This window comes from Coffea arabica, chromosome 1e, assembly GCF_036785885.1.
Source record: "Coffea arabica cultivar ET-39 chromosome 1e, Coffea Arabica ET-39 HiFi, whole genome shotgun sequence".
Classification (NCBI taxonomy): domain Eukaryota; kingdom Viridiplantae; phylum Streptophyta; class Magnoliopsida; order Gentianales; family Rubiaceae; genus Coffea; species Coffea arabica.
The window spans coordinates 8,272,597-8,287,864 of record NC_092311.1 but is presented as its reverse complement, the minus strand read 5'-3'; the positions used below and the strand labels follow the sequence as shown (position 1 = coordinate 8,287,864).

At 37.3% G+C, this 15,268-nt stretch overlaps 1 protein-coding gene and 1 pseudogene across 1 annotated transcript; both read right to left on the bottom strand.

The window, feature by feature from the left end:
* Window positions 1-986: 986 nt before the first annotated feature.
* LOC113711509 (mediator of RNA polymerase II transcription subunit 4-like) lies at window positions 987-5,598 on the bottom strand. Its single transcript, XM_027234723.2, has 2 exons — window positions 5,315-5,598; window positions 987-2,392 (listed from the first exon to the last, which is right to left on the bottom strand). Exon 2 carries the CDS (start codon window positions 2,361-2,363, stop codon window positions 1,131-1,133), a length of 1,233 nt encoding a protein of 410 aa, XP_027090524.1. The 5' UTR covers window positions 2,364-2,392; window positions 5,315-5,598; the 3' UTR covers window positions 987-1,130.
* An 8,293-nt stretch (window positions 5,599-13,891) lies between these two features.
* Window positions 13,892-15,268, bottom strand: LOC140008504 (mediator of RNA polymerase II transcription subunit 4-like; annotated as a pseudogene).

Here is a 15,268-nt window from a genome sequence, read left to right as displayed (position 1 = left end):
TATTGTATGTCAAATAATTATGGTATTACACAAATAGGATACGGGCCAAGCATCCATTCCTAAACCAGATTCCATTACAACAGCAGTAGAAAGGATTTAGTAAGTCACATGTTTGCAATTCTTTCAAGAATTCAATCATGATGACAGAAACGAAGACGTAAGTAAAGAGCAGCATATATCAAGAAGCAATCTCAGAATAAATTTGGACTAAACACAACATCATGACAGATCCATTTTTTCCGCAAGGCAATACATTAGCTCAAAATAGCTCAGCAACTTTCTCAGTATTATCAAATAACATATAGAAATGGTTCACCTGACAATTAACATGGATATCTAATATTTACTAGGAATATAAGACTGAGAAAGAAGAATTAGAACAGAAAACAGAACACAGTAAATAAATCTTTCCAGACTAGCAAAATGTCATAATGTCCAATATGGAATCAGTTAATCACACTTGGTGCATTGCACCACATAAAGAAGCTGAAAATGAAGCCCGTAGAAGGCATCACCTGAGAAGCAGCAAGCCACTGAATAATAGCTTTAAGTTGAGGATCTCCACCAAAAGCACCGCAACCCCAATTCCCTGTGACAATCCCAATTTCCTCTTGATGCTGCGAAGACTGAAATGCTTTTTTATGAAGGCACTGATTCAGCTGATTTTCTGGGAGTACTTAGATGTATTGACTGAGGAAAAGGTGCAGCTTTTCTGCTTTCATTCGTTCCTCATCTTGCGGAAGACACAATATATGTACGACCGTCCAGAAGATGATCAATTATCACAAAAGTACGTCAAAGGTAAAACATAAAAATCTATTGCATCAGAATCTACATAAAAACATTACATAAGTGTGTAATGTCAGTGTAATGTCAATTTAAAAGATCATGCTCACTCAACCAGGCTTCCAATAACACCTTAGAATCAAAACCAGTACTAGAACGGATTGCGAGAAATGTTCAGCAAATTGAAAGGTTAGACAGCCTTCGAGGAATTGCAGAATTCTAATAAAACTTCAATTTCATCAGCAGAAAGTACAGGCTAGAGATAGCAACTTCAATCCTCTTTGAAAGATGTTCTACGTAGCATTTCAGAATTTACATCGACATAAAAGCACTGGAGTCTAGGACTAATCTTCACTGTCAGAGCTACCAACATCACTGCTATAATCACTACTGTCATCGTCAATGTCAAGCTGCACATGCCGAACTTGTATAGGCTCGGGTGCCTTTGTAAGCATTGGAGGGGGGATATGCTGAGGTTGTTGCTCTTCAATTCTAGGAGGTATAGGAAGAGAATCCAATGGGGGCAGTGCCACTGGATCACCAGGTTTCCAACCAGGTGGAGGAAGAATAGGTAGATCACTGGGCAACTCCACGGGCATTCCAGGTTTCCATCCTGATGGCATAGCAATATTAGGTGGAAGTAGACCCTGCATTCCAGCAAGATTGGCCAGTGGATTTGGCTCTGCTGGTTGCCCAACAGGAGTTTCGATCAATGGCTCTATAGTTTTCTTCTTATCCTCATCTGTTTTTGGTAAACCAACATCATGATCAGCAAAAGCGTACAGTTGGGATGCCCGCATTTGCTCCTCCTGTGGAGCAGGTGGGAGTGCCCCACGGAGAGGAGCCTGTCCAGCACCAAATTCTGGTGGTGCAAAAGTAGTGTAGCTTATCCTATGGGCATATGACAATATATCAGAAAGCTTCAGCTGAGATGCCACAGTGGTGGTTGAAGAATCTTCTGCAACATCTTCTGACTTGGACCGTTTTGAACGGCGATAATCCGAGTAATCATCCACAAGGTTGTCAAGAACCTGCTCAGCTTCTTTGAGCTTGCTTGCAAGTGCAAGAATTGCAGCATCTTTTGACCTGATTTCGTGCGAGAGTTTCTGTTTTCCATCTTGAAGATCAAGAATTTCTTGGAGCTCTGCAACAGCTTCAAATAGCTGAGTTTGAAGGTTTGTGAAAAGAGCGAGAATTTCTTTGGAGGAAGAAGGGTAGGAATCTGGTGCAGTTGATGTCAAAGGTTGGGATTGGGAAGACAAGAAGGAGGGTAGGGAACCTCGAAATGCGCTAATCCAATGCGACCTATTAGGTGAGACATCAAAAAGTCTTGAGGCAAGTGAGGACATTTGCAGAAGAATAGACTGAGCTCTTGGCAGAGGGGGAAGGAGAGGAAGAAGTGTTGAAGAAGTTGGAATAATGCTTGATGCATATGGCTGTTGATTGGGTGGATGAGATTGCTGGGCTTGGGAGGCAAACTTAGCCGGAGTAGTGTTTTGAAGAGAAGGTGAATTTGGATTTGGTAACCCTAGCCTAGCTGGAGATTGCACAATCTGATGTGGAACATTCTGGAGCATTTTGCACTTAGTTTCACCTTCAGCAAAACCTAAATCATCCCAAAAAGAAAAAAGATTTACAAGTGAATTCAATTAAGCACAATCTAACCACAAGTAGAATCCAAATAGAACAAGGCACCACACTGGCGCTTTGTTAGAGGGGAAAAAAACAAAGAGGATAAATAGATTGATCCTGATAGAACCAGATCGTTCAAGGCAAAAGAATGCTTGTTTCAGTTGATTTGATCAACAATTTGCCATATAGAAGAGCTAAGACAAAAGGGGAAGAGAATGCAACTTGAAAGGACTTGTATCCATCAACAATTTTATACAAAACTTAAGTTCTTCAAGTGCTGCACCGTCTTCTCCAAAACCCAAAACTTAGCAAGCTGTGCAATATTCTCTCCAAATCAACCTTTATTTATGCTGTATAAACTAGAATCCATAAATAATTTTTGCCACAAAATGTGCATCCAGGTCATCAACCAACTTGATATTTGGTATCAGGTAACTAAAATTAATTATCATCTTCTTTAAGGACCAACTTAAGCAACAAGCCAAGCAGAATACCACAAAACATGCAGTCATTTAAGACACAAAATTGAAGAAAGAATAATTCATCTTTGATGTAAGCAGATGATCAACTTAAGCAACAAGCCAAGCAGAATACCTCAGTACAACCATTACCAATACCTACACCCTTTGAATCAGAAAATAATCACAACTGAAACCTTTATCCTAGGAATTTACATCAATACACAACTTGCCAACATTATGCAGTCAGGTCTGCAACATTGATTCTAACAACTATGTCTTCTTTTGACAACTATGGCTCTAGACAGAAGAAACAGAGCACTCTCCAAGGGTCAGTTTCCACCAAAAGAAAATTGCTTAGTGTCTTTAAATAGTCACAATCAACATCTTGTTCATCTGATCATACTACAAGCAATAACCACTGATTACAACAAAAAACAAGAATGTAAGCATAATGAAACAGTCCAAGTTCCCATGTCCATTGTGCAGCTTCACAAAATCATTAAAGGACATTGCTCTAAACAAACTAGTATACAACACTAGAACACCAGCAAATGCCAACAATTGAAATCGACAAGAAGCTTAGGAGGAAAAAATGATAATCCATCAACAACAGCAACAAACATATTCAATTACAACTTCCTGGATAGTCCATATCCGAAAGAACAAACTCTGCTCCAAATGAACAAACTGAAAGCCTAAGTCAAGCAACTCTCCACCACAAATCTTTAAAGATAGTCAGAATTGCAAGTGCAAGTTCCCAATGGATAAAAGCAGTCAAGCAACTCTCCACCCCCAAATCTTTAAAGATAGTCAGAATTGCAAGTGCAAGTTCCCAATGGATAAAAGCCACTGAAATTAATAATCAGATTCCAAGAAGGTAGCTTTTGACTATATTATTTCTGTAAAAATAAAGAACTAGTAAGTGTATGAATTCGTGATGGCAATATATTTGTTGAAGTTCAATGGTAGTGCAATGCACTATCATTGAGGTCTTTTTTAGGGCCAAATACTTTTAGAAAAGGACGAGAAGTCTTTTAGAAGGAAGTCATTCAAAGAGTGCAATCCAAGTAAGTTGAAAGGGCAAGGATGCATGAATCTCAACTTATTATTCAATGAATATCTCATATATCAATGTTTATCAATGTTTTAAAACCCGGACTGTTAATCGAACCGGTGAAATGAAAGGGTCGAGGTTCAACCGGTCGGACCGGCTCAACCCCGGTTCAATAAATAAATAAATAAATATATATATGTATATATATATATATATATATATATATATATATATATATAGACACACACACACACCTATGCACAAAATAAGATATAAATGATAAACCACAATTAAAATAAGAGCAATATCATAGTTATCCAACTTATATGTCCAATTGTCTAAATATTAGAATTAACAAAAAAACTGAAACTGTCACCAATGATGCAATGCAATATAAGATATAAATTTTGATGCAATGCAATAATTTTAGTAGAATCAATGATGCTTAAGACTATTTGTATTTGGGAACTGAAACTGTCACCAAAGATCTGAAGTGGTTAATGGAGACAATGAAACAACCGTTTAGGGAGAGTGAAGTTAAGTGCCTCATGCTTCAGCTTCTTGAGGGTGTTAAGTATCTTCATGATAACTGGGTTTTGCACAGAGATTTAAAGACATCAAATATACTTTTAAATAATTGTGGTGAGTTGAAGATCTGTGACTTTGGATTAGCACGTCAATATGGAAGCCCTTTGAAACCATATACTCAGCTCACGTCCAACAGAAGACAAAACAGACTCATCTACATTAGGTTAAGTAAAATCTCATCTACATTAATTAAGTTAAAACCATTGTTTTATCTTCATCCTTCCAACATTTTGTCAGTAGCACCTCCATTCTAAGCCAATCAGTAGCTGTTGGACCTAAGAAGATATGCTACAACTGCCCAAATTTAACCATACGAATTCCATATAATGTAACCTAATACTCATCAGACAACCATCAAATTGTTTATCAAAAACCATTTGACCTTAGAAAAGGCATCAAATTAGAGATGCAATTATTTCCACAGAATCCCACAAGTTTACAACTCAATCGCTGCATTATATCATCAGCAAGAAACTTGAAATTTTAACACAAAGGAAACAATTAAAATTACTTTCAAATCTTTTTTACGGCAATTCATTAAACACCACCAAGGACTCAGAACCCCACAAATTTTTTTAAATTAAGACTAAAAACCAAAAACAAAATCACGTAAAGAAATGCAAGATTTCTAAACTTACCAGTGACAAGCAGCAATCCAGAGGTAAGTTGCTTACCTCTAAACTTACCTCTAAAAGTTTCTAAACTTTTATAACCAAGCAGTTTATCCATCTAACAGAAAACTCTATATAATGGAACCAAAACGAGGATGAGATTAAAGTTTGAGCAAGCTTACACTAAATTTAAGCCGCTATTCTTTGACAGTGAGGTAGGTCAGTGAACTGGTTATCGCCCAAATTCCTGGAGGAAAATCTAACGGGAAGAAATTGGGTATTGATCGATGAGCAAGTGTGGAAATAGCACTGGATCAAAGATTGGAGTTTGGATAAGGGATTAGGGACGGCAGGCAATTTTGGCAATTGCAGGGGAAGTGGGAAGACCGAAGCGGCGAAGCGGCGCAGCGAAGAAGAAGACTGAATGAAGATTGAAGAGTGAACCGGAGATTAGGTTTAGATAAATCGGTCAAAATTCGAGTAAATTCCCAAAAAGAGGGATTTTTTAATCTAACTTCCTAAAGGGCGGTAATTTTTTAGTCTCTCCCCGAATGATTTTCAAATAAAAACGTAATTTTTAAATACGTTATTTTAATTTTCATAAATTTATTTAAATAGAAAAAATTAGTTAAAAAATGCATTAGTGGGATGCGCTGTTTTAAAAAGTCTCATTTAATGAATGCATTTTTTGGCCTAAAACCCATTTTGGAAATGCGTTTATTAATAAAAAAAAACTGATTGCTAAATGAGTTTTTAGCATATCTAGGAATCTATTCTAATCCCCGGTACTTGTCTTGTTATAAGAATTCTTATTGTATAAGAAAATTTGGATTGAAAACCAAGTAAACATAGTATATAAAATTAGATGTGACATTATATCCCCTTATGACATATTTGAATATGCAAGTTTTTGCTTAACATGTGATATAAATAGTTGAAAATGAGGAAAAATGAGAGGAGTTTCGCAATTTTCCCTTTGATTAAAGTTTTCAAGATATGTGATTATTCTAACTCATTTTGGGCCATCATATTTTTACACTAAATATTTAGGATTAACTTTTTATGAATCGTAAAATTTTCTTTAGAAAAATTGTTACGATTTTTAAGACAAATTACCAACATTTAAGATACAAAATATGTGCATGCATATGTAAAATCCAAAGTTCAAAAACCTTTAAGCCTTTGCAAACTTGAAATGAAATCTATACCAGATAAATTAATAACAACTATGAAATAAATTTTTTTTTTTATCTTGACTTGTGTTAGTGAGCTAAATTAATAATAACTTCCATAAAATAATAAGATAATATTTTTTTTAAAAAAAAAACCTTACATAACCCAAGTCAAGATCAAAGAAATGGAAAAAAGTGGTACATATTGATAAACGAAAACCGCATTCATCTAATGGGTTTCTTAAACAATAGCGCATTAGCGAAATGCGTTTTCTATCAAACAATGCATTCCACTAATGCGTTTTTAACCAATTTTTTCTATTTAAATAAATTTATGAAAATTAAAATAACGTATTTGAAAATTACGTTTTTATTTGAAAAAACGCATTCCTTGAATGCATTTTTCACCCTTTGAGAAGAGACTCAAAAATCGCCACCCTTTGGGAAGTTAGATTAAAAAATCCCTCTTTTTGGGAATTTACTCGTCAAAATTCAGTCAATTTTGCCAAAAATTAAAAAACCGCGGTTCACGGTTCATTCCGATTTAAACGGTTTTTACGAGTTTGACCGGTTCTTGGACCAAGTCACCATAGGCTATGAACCGGACCGGACACATGGTCGGGTCGCGGTCGAACCGGCCAGTCCGGCCGAGTTTGAAACCATTGATGTTTATACATACCTCACTTGCATATTGAAGTAAAACTTTAATAATTCCCCTTAATTACTGTATATTATAATTCAGTAAAACTTTAGTGTAATCAAGTACAAACTTTCTTTTTTAAAGCAAGTGATTCAGGCATTATCAAAATTCTGGTAGTCAACTTCTGTTTGCTTCAACTTTGTCCTACAGCATGAAAACATTCTATTCAAACTTCAAAAAGGTTGGTCATAGAAAGATCAACGAAGCTGAACCTTAATGACATCTATGGCTAGCATTTAGATTCTTTTTCAAATAAGGCTTGTGGTGGGGATTTATTGAGGGCCGTATATTGTGCCCATTGCACCCAACTCTAGACTTCCATGGAAAATGGCCACCAACAACTTGTAACTTTGATATGAAAATTAAATGTCTATTTCCTTTCCTAATCCATCATCCATAAGTTTTAGGCTAATGCAACACAAAGAAATAGATAGCAGAAGATTTGAGCTTTTTGGCAATTTACGAATTTAAGTGCTGAAAAAGCCATATTGATGGAAGTACACAAGTCTGTTACTCCTATACAACTGAAGTTTGAGAATGCAATGACCAGTCTGGTTTTACACAAAATCCATCCAATGAGTAATTTTTATATCTGAAATTGAGATTAAAAAAAAGGTTATGAAATTTACTTCTTTGCTACTAGTCTGTCCTTGTCAACCATTACTATTTGGAAATCCTAGTAAACGACCAACTTGAGGAAATTACAATCCTTTGCACTTCATTAAATATGTTAAAAGATCAACAAATGCTACATAGCTCCATCTTTAAAGAGTTGCTATAACATCTTGTAGAAACTGGGCAAGGCAAGGATGCATGAATCTTTTAAGTTCCTTGAGTAATCAATGTTGGTACATTACAGGCTTATTCGACTGTTGGTACACCTGGCTATATTGTGCTCATCCAATAAAAAACTTTACAATGCTAAGATTTGATGTTGTCGTTTTACTAGAGAGTATGTTAATCTGGGGAAACACTAACTCAAGCATGGGTTTCAATTGACAGATATCTTAAACATGGGAGGAACCAAATTGTAAGATTAATTTGAACAGGTGCTCTCCCTCATTGTTTGTCCTGGTCTAAAAGTTCTAGGCTTATTATTTTAAATGTCTAAACAATGTGACTTTAGATTTACATGCTTCTAAAATTAGGGACATAACCTCAGCTAAATGTGTACAAGTATTACTCCTTAGAAAAACAAAAGCTTCTAACTTGAAAATGCCAAAATGGGACCAGAATAAGGTTTTTTTCTTGATATTCAACAAGTTGGAACTTGGCACTTGGAAATAAAGTCAAGTGATGAAGCAAGCAGAATACATGTGATAAATGATAAGATTAAATGATTTAGGGCAGATAGAGATATCATCAGAAACAGGGAAAGATGCTGCAACATTTCCAAATAATCTTGACGTTTTAGAGAACTACGAAGTCTAACCTTGACAGGGAATGAAGACTTTGAAATTTGCCAACAAACAAGAACTCCATCAATATATTCGTTGCTCGAGAAAAGGACCAAAGGAATTCATGAGTCTATCCGAAATTAAACGCTGATAAGTACTGCTATAAATAAAAGATTTGTGCAGCCCTTATAGAAGCTAGCATTGCTTAACAACCCAACAAGATAAACCCAGCAAGTACCTTTTTCTGTTTTAGTGATTTTGTCCCCAGTTCCCCGATGATGTCTATGGACTATGTCCTGTGTAAGTCCGGTTTTACTTCTGGCCGCATCTTCTTTAGTAGAATACTTATTTGTGGTTTCTTGTATTTGCCAAGATGACAAACCTCAGTGATCATTTTACGACAGAGTCGTCATTGCCATTGGGTGATTCGCTTGTTGCTATGTCAAAACATTCACTGATTTGGGAATATATCCAAAGCATTCTGTGTTTCCACGGTTATATTAAGTTAATGGAACTGAAAAGTTTAAGGCTGCTCCGATAGACTTGGGGGAAGGATCTTTTTTTTTTTTTTTGGTTTCAAAGTTTTGACTTATATTATTAAATAACTCCTTTTTCAATCAAGCACCTATGGCAAGAATCCGCCCGTGGCTTCACAAACTCAATGAATGCACTAAAACTTTTACAAATGGTCTCACCAGATTGTAAGAAAAACACTACCCTACCCTACCTGGATTCGGAGCAAGTTAGAGAGTCGAGACAAGAGCACCAAGATTAATAATCAGATTCCAAGAATCATAAAATGCCCAAAATTCAGCAGCCAAATTAATTCATTAGCATCAATCAAATCAAATGTAACCCTAATCAGGTAAGAGCAAACTAAAACAAAAGCAACCCACAAAAATTCATTCCAATCCAACTTCAAGAACCTACACCAGTAATTCTAGACAATTTTTCAAAGGAAAATGGCGGAAAAAAACTAATAAGAGATCATCATACCTCTGGAAATAGTTAAGGAGTCTTCACCCCTGTTGGAAATGCTGTTGCAGGAACAGGGATGAGATATCGCCCCCAGAGTGGGGATGAGCCTTGATATTGGCTGCTTTTAAAGAAAAAAAATGAGAGAGAGAGAGATGATAATTGTAGCTGATTTTTAAAAGGAGAATAACCTTATTGGAGGAGTAGCTTACCTCTGAAAGTGGGTCTCCGCCGAAGCTGGAGATGCTGTCGGCGAAGAAGGGATTGGTTTGCCGATGAGATGTCGCTGCCGATGGTCTTTTATGGATAGTCTTCAATCATCTTTTTCAGTTACAGACTGTGAAAAGAAAAGGGTGTGATTTCTGGAGATGCCGTCAGAAATCATATCTCAACAGTAGAAACTTTGGAAAATGTTTTCTGTCCAATCGAACAGACCCTTAGAGTTATGAGTTTATTATTGTATCAGTGAATCAAAATTTGCAGCCAAATCGCACTAGGACCACAAAAAAAAAACATATTCATAAGCAAAATCCATGGAACAAAATCAATGTAAGGAAAACCCAAGAATGAAAGAATAGGAAACTAATTCCATACCTGATCTTTAGGCCAAACTTGTTTCGAAGAAGGAACAGCAGCAATTGTGCAGGAGAAGGTAAAAGAAGGGACGACTGAGCAGCAATTGATCCAGATGCAAAAAGTGCACTGAAAACTTAGTAAGAGCTTGATGGTACAACATGAAATTAAAATTTAGCAAGTAATTGAGAGTGATCCACTAGTAAAATGATATTGAAGCCTTAAGATTTGTTATACTGCATGTTAACCAAGAGCAGGAAGTATGCAAGTACACAGCTGAATCTGAACAAGCATGATTTGTTGGGCTTGCATTACATCCCAGCTTAGAGAAAAATATGGCAGGCCTGCAAAAAGAAACGGTATGGATGAATTACAAATTCATGCAATAGCTGATAGATAAGGTTATCACGAGAAATTTATTATCATGCTGCAATCTGATCCAACAAATTGTTGATTTGGATTAAGTGTCAAAGCAAGCTGATTTGCAGGTTTCTCTGAATATGTTTGTTGATGATCATCTAACCAGAATCTGGCAAGGACCAAGGAGAAAACTCAATCTTGAGTCTTGACCATGGTTCAAAGTTGTGGTTGCGGTCGCGATTCTGACCGTTTCACATCATCGGTCTCGATATATATATCACCGTGTCGACGAAACACAAATTTTGAACCATTTAATATTCTAAAAGTTGTTTGTAATAATATTAAAAAAATATGCTAAACAAAAATAATAAAAAATTAGCAAAAGCAACAAAATAATATAGACAAAATATGCTGAACTCAGGATGACACGGTGTCGGAGACTTCTTGGCCAAATTCTCGGTGATTAATGTATTTCGGAGTCATTTCGCCTCTGTATCGGAACGAAGAGTTCCGTTCTGGTGATGGCTCGGCCGAGTCTTTGAACCATGGTCTTGACTACATGAAGGTCAGATAACCATCAACAAACACATTCACGCCTGTACTGGTACCAAGATGCTAGAGTTTCAAGTTTGAGTGATATTGAATGAAAGCTGTGTTAATGTTGTTCAAATTCACTGGAACCTTCCATACACTCATTTAAAAGGAGGCATATGCGATGGGATATTCCTCTCTTCAAGAGCCCAAAAATACTTGATCACGCGACTCTTCTTATTGGTTGGTAGCAGGAAATGTTAGTTTTGATTTCAAATAGCAGGATGGACATGTCTATCACCAGTTCAAACATGATAAAAGTACTTAATAGACAAAGTAGGGACATACGTATGCAAGTTGAAATGGACTGTCATAATTAAAGGGATAAACTCGAAGGTTAATCAGTTTCTACTTTCTACAGTCCCTAGCATCTACAGGCAGGCAGGCGTACATTAGAGTTGAGATGAATCATGATTGATACGGGCTTGAGAAATTGAGAATCTTAAAGCCTGTGCTGAGTTTGTTGTTGGTCTTTTATTCAACTCCAGCAATTGGGTTTTTTGGGATGACTTGCAAAGGTGTAAAAGAAAAGAAAAGCAACCTAAAACGATTGTGTTATTGTTTGCCTGATAGAACAAATGAATTGCAACTGCTTCCAAACTGCTTCAAGGTTGTTAGTTAACTACGGTGACATTTCAGATATTAGCGAAAGCTGACTCTTTCAGTATTGAAAATTTGATCTTCTTTAAGTTTAGCTAGTTAACTCCGTATTCATTGAATAGAGTTGAAACGACCAAGGAACAATGGCCAAATTATATATTACTTGGTGATCAATCCGGGAATTCAGACAGACTTTTATATTACTTGCGATCAATCTGAGACTTCGGATAGAATTTTAGACAAGAGCAGGGTAGGACACATTACAAGCACCTGGAACATAGATATTAGAAGCAGCTTTTATGGTTTGTTGCTGCCTCTGATGGTTATTGGTGCTGAAAGTGTAGTAGGGCTAGAGAGTCATCTCCTCTGCAGTGAGTGTTCAGAATGTGATACAACCATGGTTCAAAGTCATGGTTGCGGTTGCGGTCGCGGTTCGTACCGTTCCACATCTGTCTCGACTTATCCGTCACGGTCTCGGCGAGACACAAATTTTTGAAATATTTAATATTCTAAAAATTGTAAAAAATTATGATAAAAAAATAATTAAAAATTTAGCAAAAATAATAAAATATCGAGCTGACTCGGGATGATTCGGGCGCGACTCGGCCGTTTCCATCCGTCTCGGCCGATTTCTCGACGATTCATTATATCAGAGTCATCTCGTCCCAATATCGGATCGGGAAGCCCCGTTCCAGTGACGACTCGGCCGAGTCTTTGAACCATGGATACAACCAAGTAAGTGTCCTCTTAGCAAAACATATCTCCATATGACTGCCTACGACAATTCTTTCATTGCTGGTGCCCTTCAATCTAAAGACATATGTGTCTGTTCTGTACCAGACATCAAAGGTGGAGAATCTTCAAAGTTTAATGCTTTCTCTGAAATTGGAACATTTTAGGCTCATGCATGGCTCGCCATCGCGGGTCGCGGTAGCATCGCGGTATCGATTGTTCCACATCCATCGCGGCATAACGGATGAATATCGGGTGATACGCACATTATAACACATGAAAGTTTCCAAAAATTTTGAAAAAATTAATAAAATTAGAAAATACCAAAAAGGACACAATTTAAAAAAATATCCAAATAGACTCCAAGTTAACTCGGATGTATCGGCCGATATCATGCATCACGGATTCGAATCGTTCAATAGAGCGAGTCGTTGCGGATGTGGTAATATTCGCGATTATTAAGTTAGATTTCTTTAGGCTGCTGCTCGGTGCCATGTAAAATTGTACATATCATCTTCTTCATCATCATTAATAATACATTCTTATTTCAGTCAAATTAGCTTAGATGTCAGATTAGTAGTGAGGATTGGATTGCATGTATCAGAGGATTTGTACTTCTCTCACGTCACGTAAAGATTTGACTATGACAACATATAATAGGGATTCATTCATTCATAAACCTTGCTGTCAGAAACATCAGAGCATTCAGGGCACAAGCAACAACCAACACCAGAAGAGCAATGCCTATACTAAAATCTAATGAATTTGTCATGGCAGAGAAGAAAACTTCTATTGCAGCCAACCCTTGAATTTTTTTCCATTGCCAAAACTGTAATTTCTGTACTGCATCAATCTGTAACTTGGATTTTCATTTCTTAGATGATTCTGCTATAATGTCCGCGACCTCACAAGGGCTGACAAGTATCTGAAAATTTTGTGAATTTTTTTCCTCCTCAACTTGTTTTCCTATTTGTCCTGTGATCTTTGCAGGGAATTATGCTTCAGTTTCCCTTTAAAACAAGCAATTTTTTTTTCTCTTTTGCCAACACCTGCTACTTCAACATTTCTTACATCAGTTGATTTAATTCTTTACAACATATTCATTGATAACTTTACATCTCATTTAACAAACGTTTGTCAATCATCAAGCATTAAGATTCTAGAGCGACTGCGATGAAAAATGCTTTTATGTTTACAGCTACACAAATCGGTACCCTTATACAGCGTGTTACGAACCTGAGTACAATATTCCTATGTTAGGATGTCTGGAGTAACCTAAGTAAATTCCCACCTATCAGCCCAAATAGGAAGTACTTAGATGTATTGACTGAGGAAAAGGTACAGCTTTTCTGCTTTCATTCGTTCCTCATCTTGCGGAAGACACAATATATGTACGACTGTCCAGAAGATGATCAACTATCACAAAAGTATGTCAAAGGTAAAACATTAAAATCTATTGCCTCAGAATCTACATAAAAACATTACATAAGTGTGTAATATCAGTGTACTGGTCCATATTGTCACAAATTTAAAAGATCATGCTCACTCAACTAGGCTTCCAATAACACCTTAGAATCAAAACCAGTACTAGAACGGATTGCGAGAAATGTTCAGCAAATTGAAAGAATATTCTAGGTATGCAAACACAGTTAGACAATCTTTGAGGAATTGCAGAATTCTAGTAAAACTTCAATTTCATCAGCAGAAAGTACAGGCTAGAGATAGCAACTTCAATCCTCTTTGAAAGATGCTCTACGTAGCATTTCAGAATTTACATCGACATAAAAGCACTGGAGTCTAGGACTAATCTTCACTGTCAGAGCTACCAACATCACTGCTATAATCACTACTATCATCGTCAATGTCAAGCTGCACATGCCGAACTTGTATAGGCTCGGGTGTCTTTGTAAGCATTGGAGGGGAGATATGCTGAGGTTGTTGCTCTTCAATTCCAGGATGTATAGGAAGAGAATCCAATGGGGGCAGTGCCATTGGATCACCGGGCTTCCAACCAGGTGGAGGAAGAATAGGTAGATCATTGGGCAACTCCACGGGCATTCCAGGTTTCCATCCTGGTGGCACAGCAATATTAGGTGGAAGTAGACCCTGCATTCCAGCAAGATTGGCCAATGGATTTGGCTCTGCTGGTTGCCCAACAGGAGTTTCGATCAATGGCTCTATAGTTTTCTTCTTATCCTCATCTGTTTTTGGTAAACCAACATCATGATCAGCAAAAGCGTACAGTTGGGATGCCCCGCATTTGCTCCTCCTGTGGAGCAGGGGGAGTGCCCCACGGAGAGGAGCCTGTCCAGCACCAAATTCTGGTGGTGCAAAAGTAGTGTAGCTTATCCTATGGGCATATGACAATATATCAGAAAGCTTCAGCTGAGATGCCACAGTGGTGGTTGAAGAATCTTCTGCAACATCTTCTGACTTGGACCGTTTTGAACGGCGATAATCCGAGTAATCATCCACAAGGTTGTCAAGAACCTGCTCAGCTTCTTTGAGCTTGCTTGCAAGTGCAAGAATTGCAGTATCTTTTGACCTGATTTCGTGCGAGAGTTTCTGTTTTCCATCTTGAAGATCAAGAATTTCTTGGAGCTCTGCAACAGCTTCAAATAGCTGAGTTTGAAGGTTTGTGAAAAGAGCGAGAATTTCTTTGGAGGAAGAAGGGTAGGAATCTGGTGCAGTTGATGTCAAAGGTTGGGATTGGGAAGACAAGAAGGAGGGTAGGGAACCTCGAAATGCGCTAATCCAATGCGACCTATTAGGTGAGACATCAAAAAGTCTTGAGGCAAGTGAGGACATTTGCAGAAGAATAGACTGAGCTCTTGGCAGAGGGGGAAGGAGACGAAGCAGTGTTGAAGAAGTTGAAATAATGCTTGATGCATTTGACTGTTGATTTGGCGGATGAGATTGTTGGGCTTGGGAGGCAAACTTAGCCGGAGTAGTGTTTTGAAGAGAAGGTGAATTTGGATTTGGTAACCCTAGCCGAGCTGGAGATTGCACAATCTGATGTGGAACATTCTAGAGCAT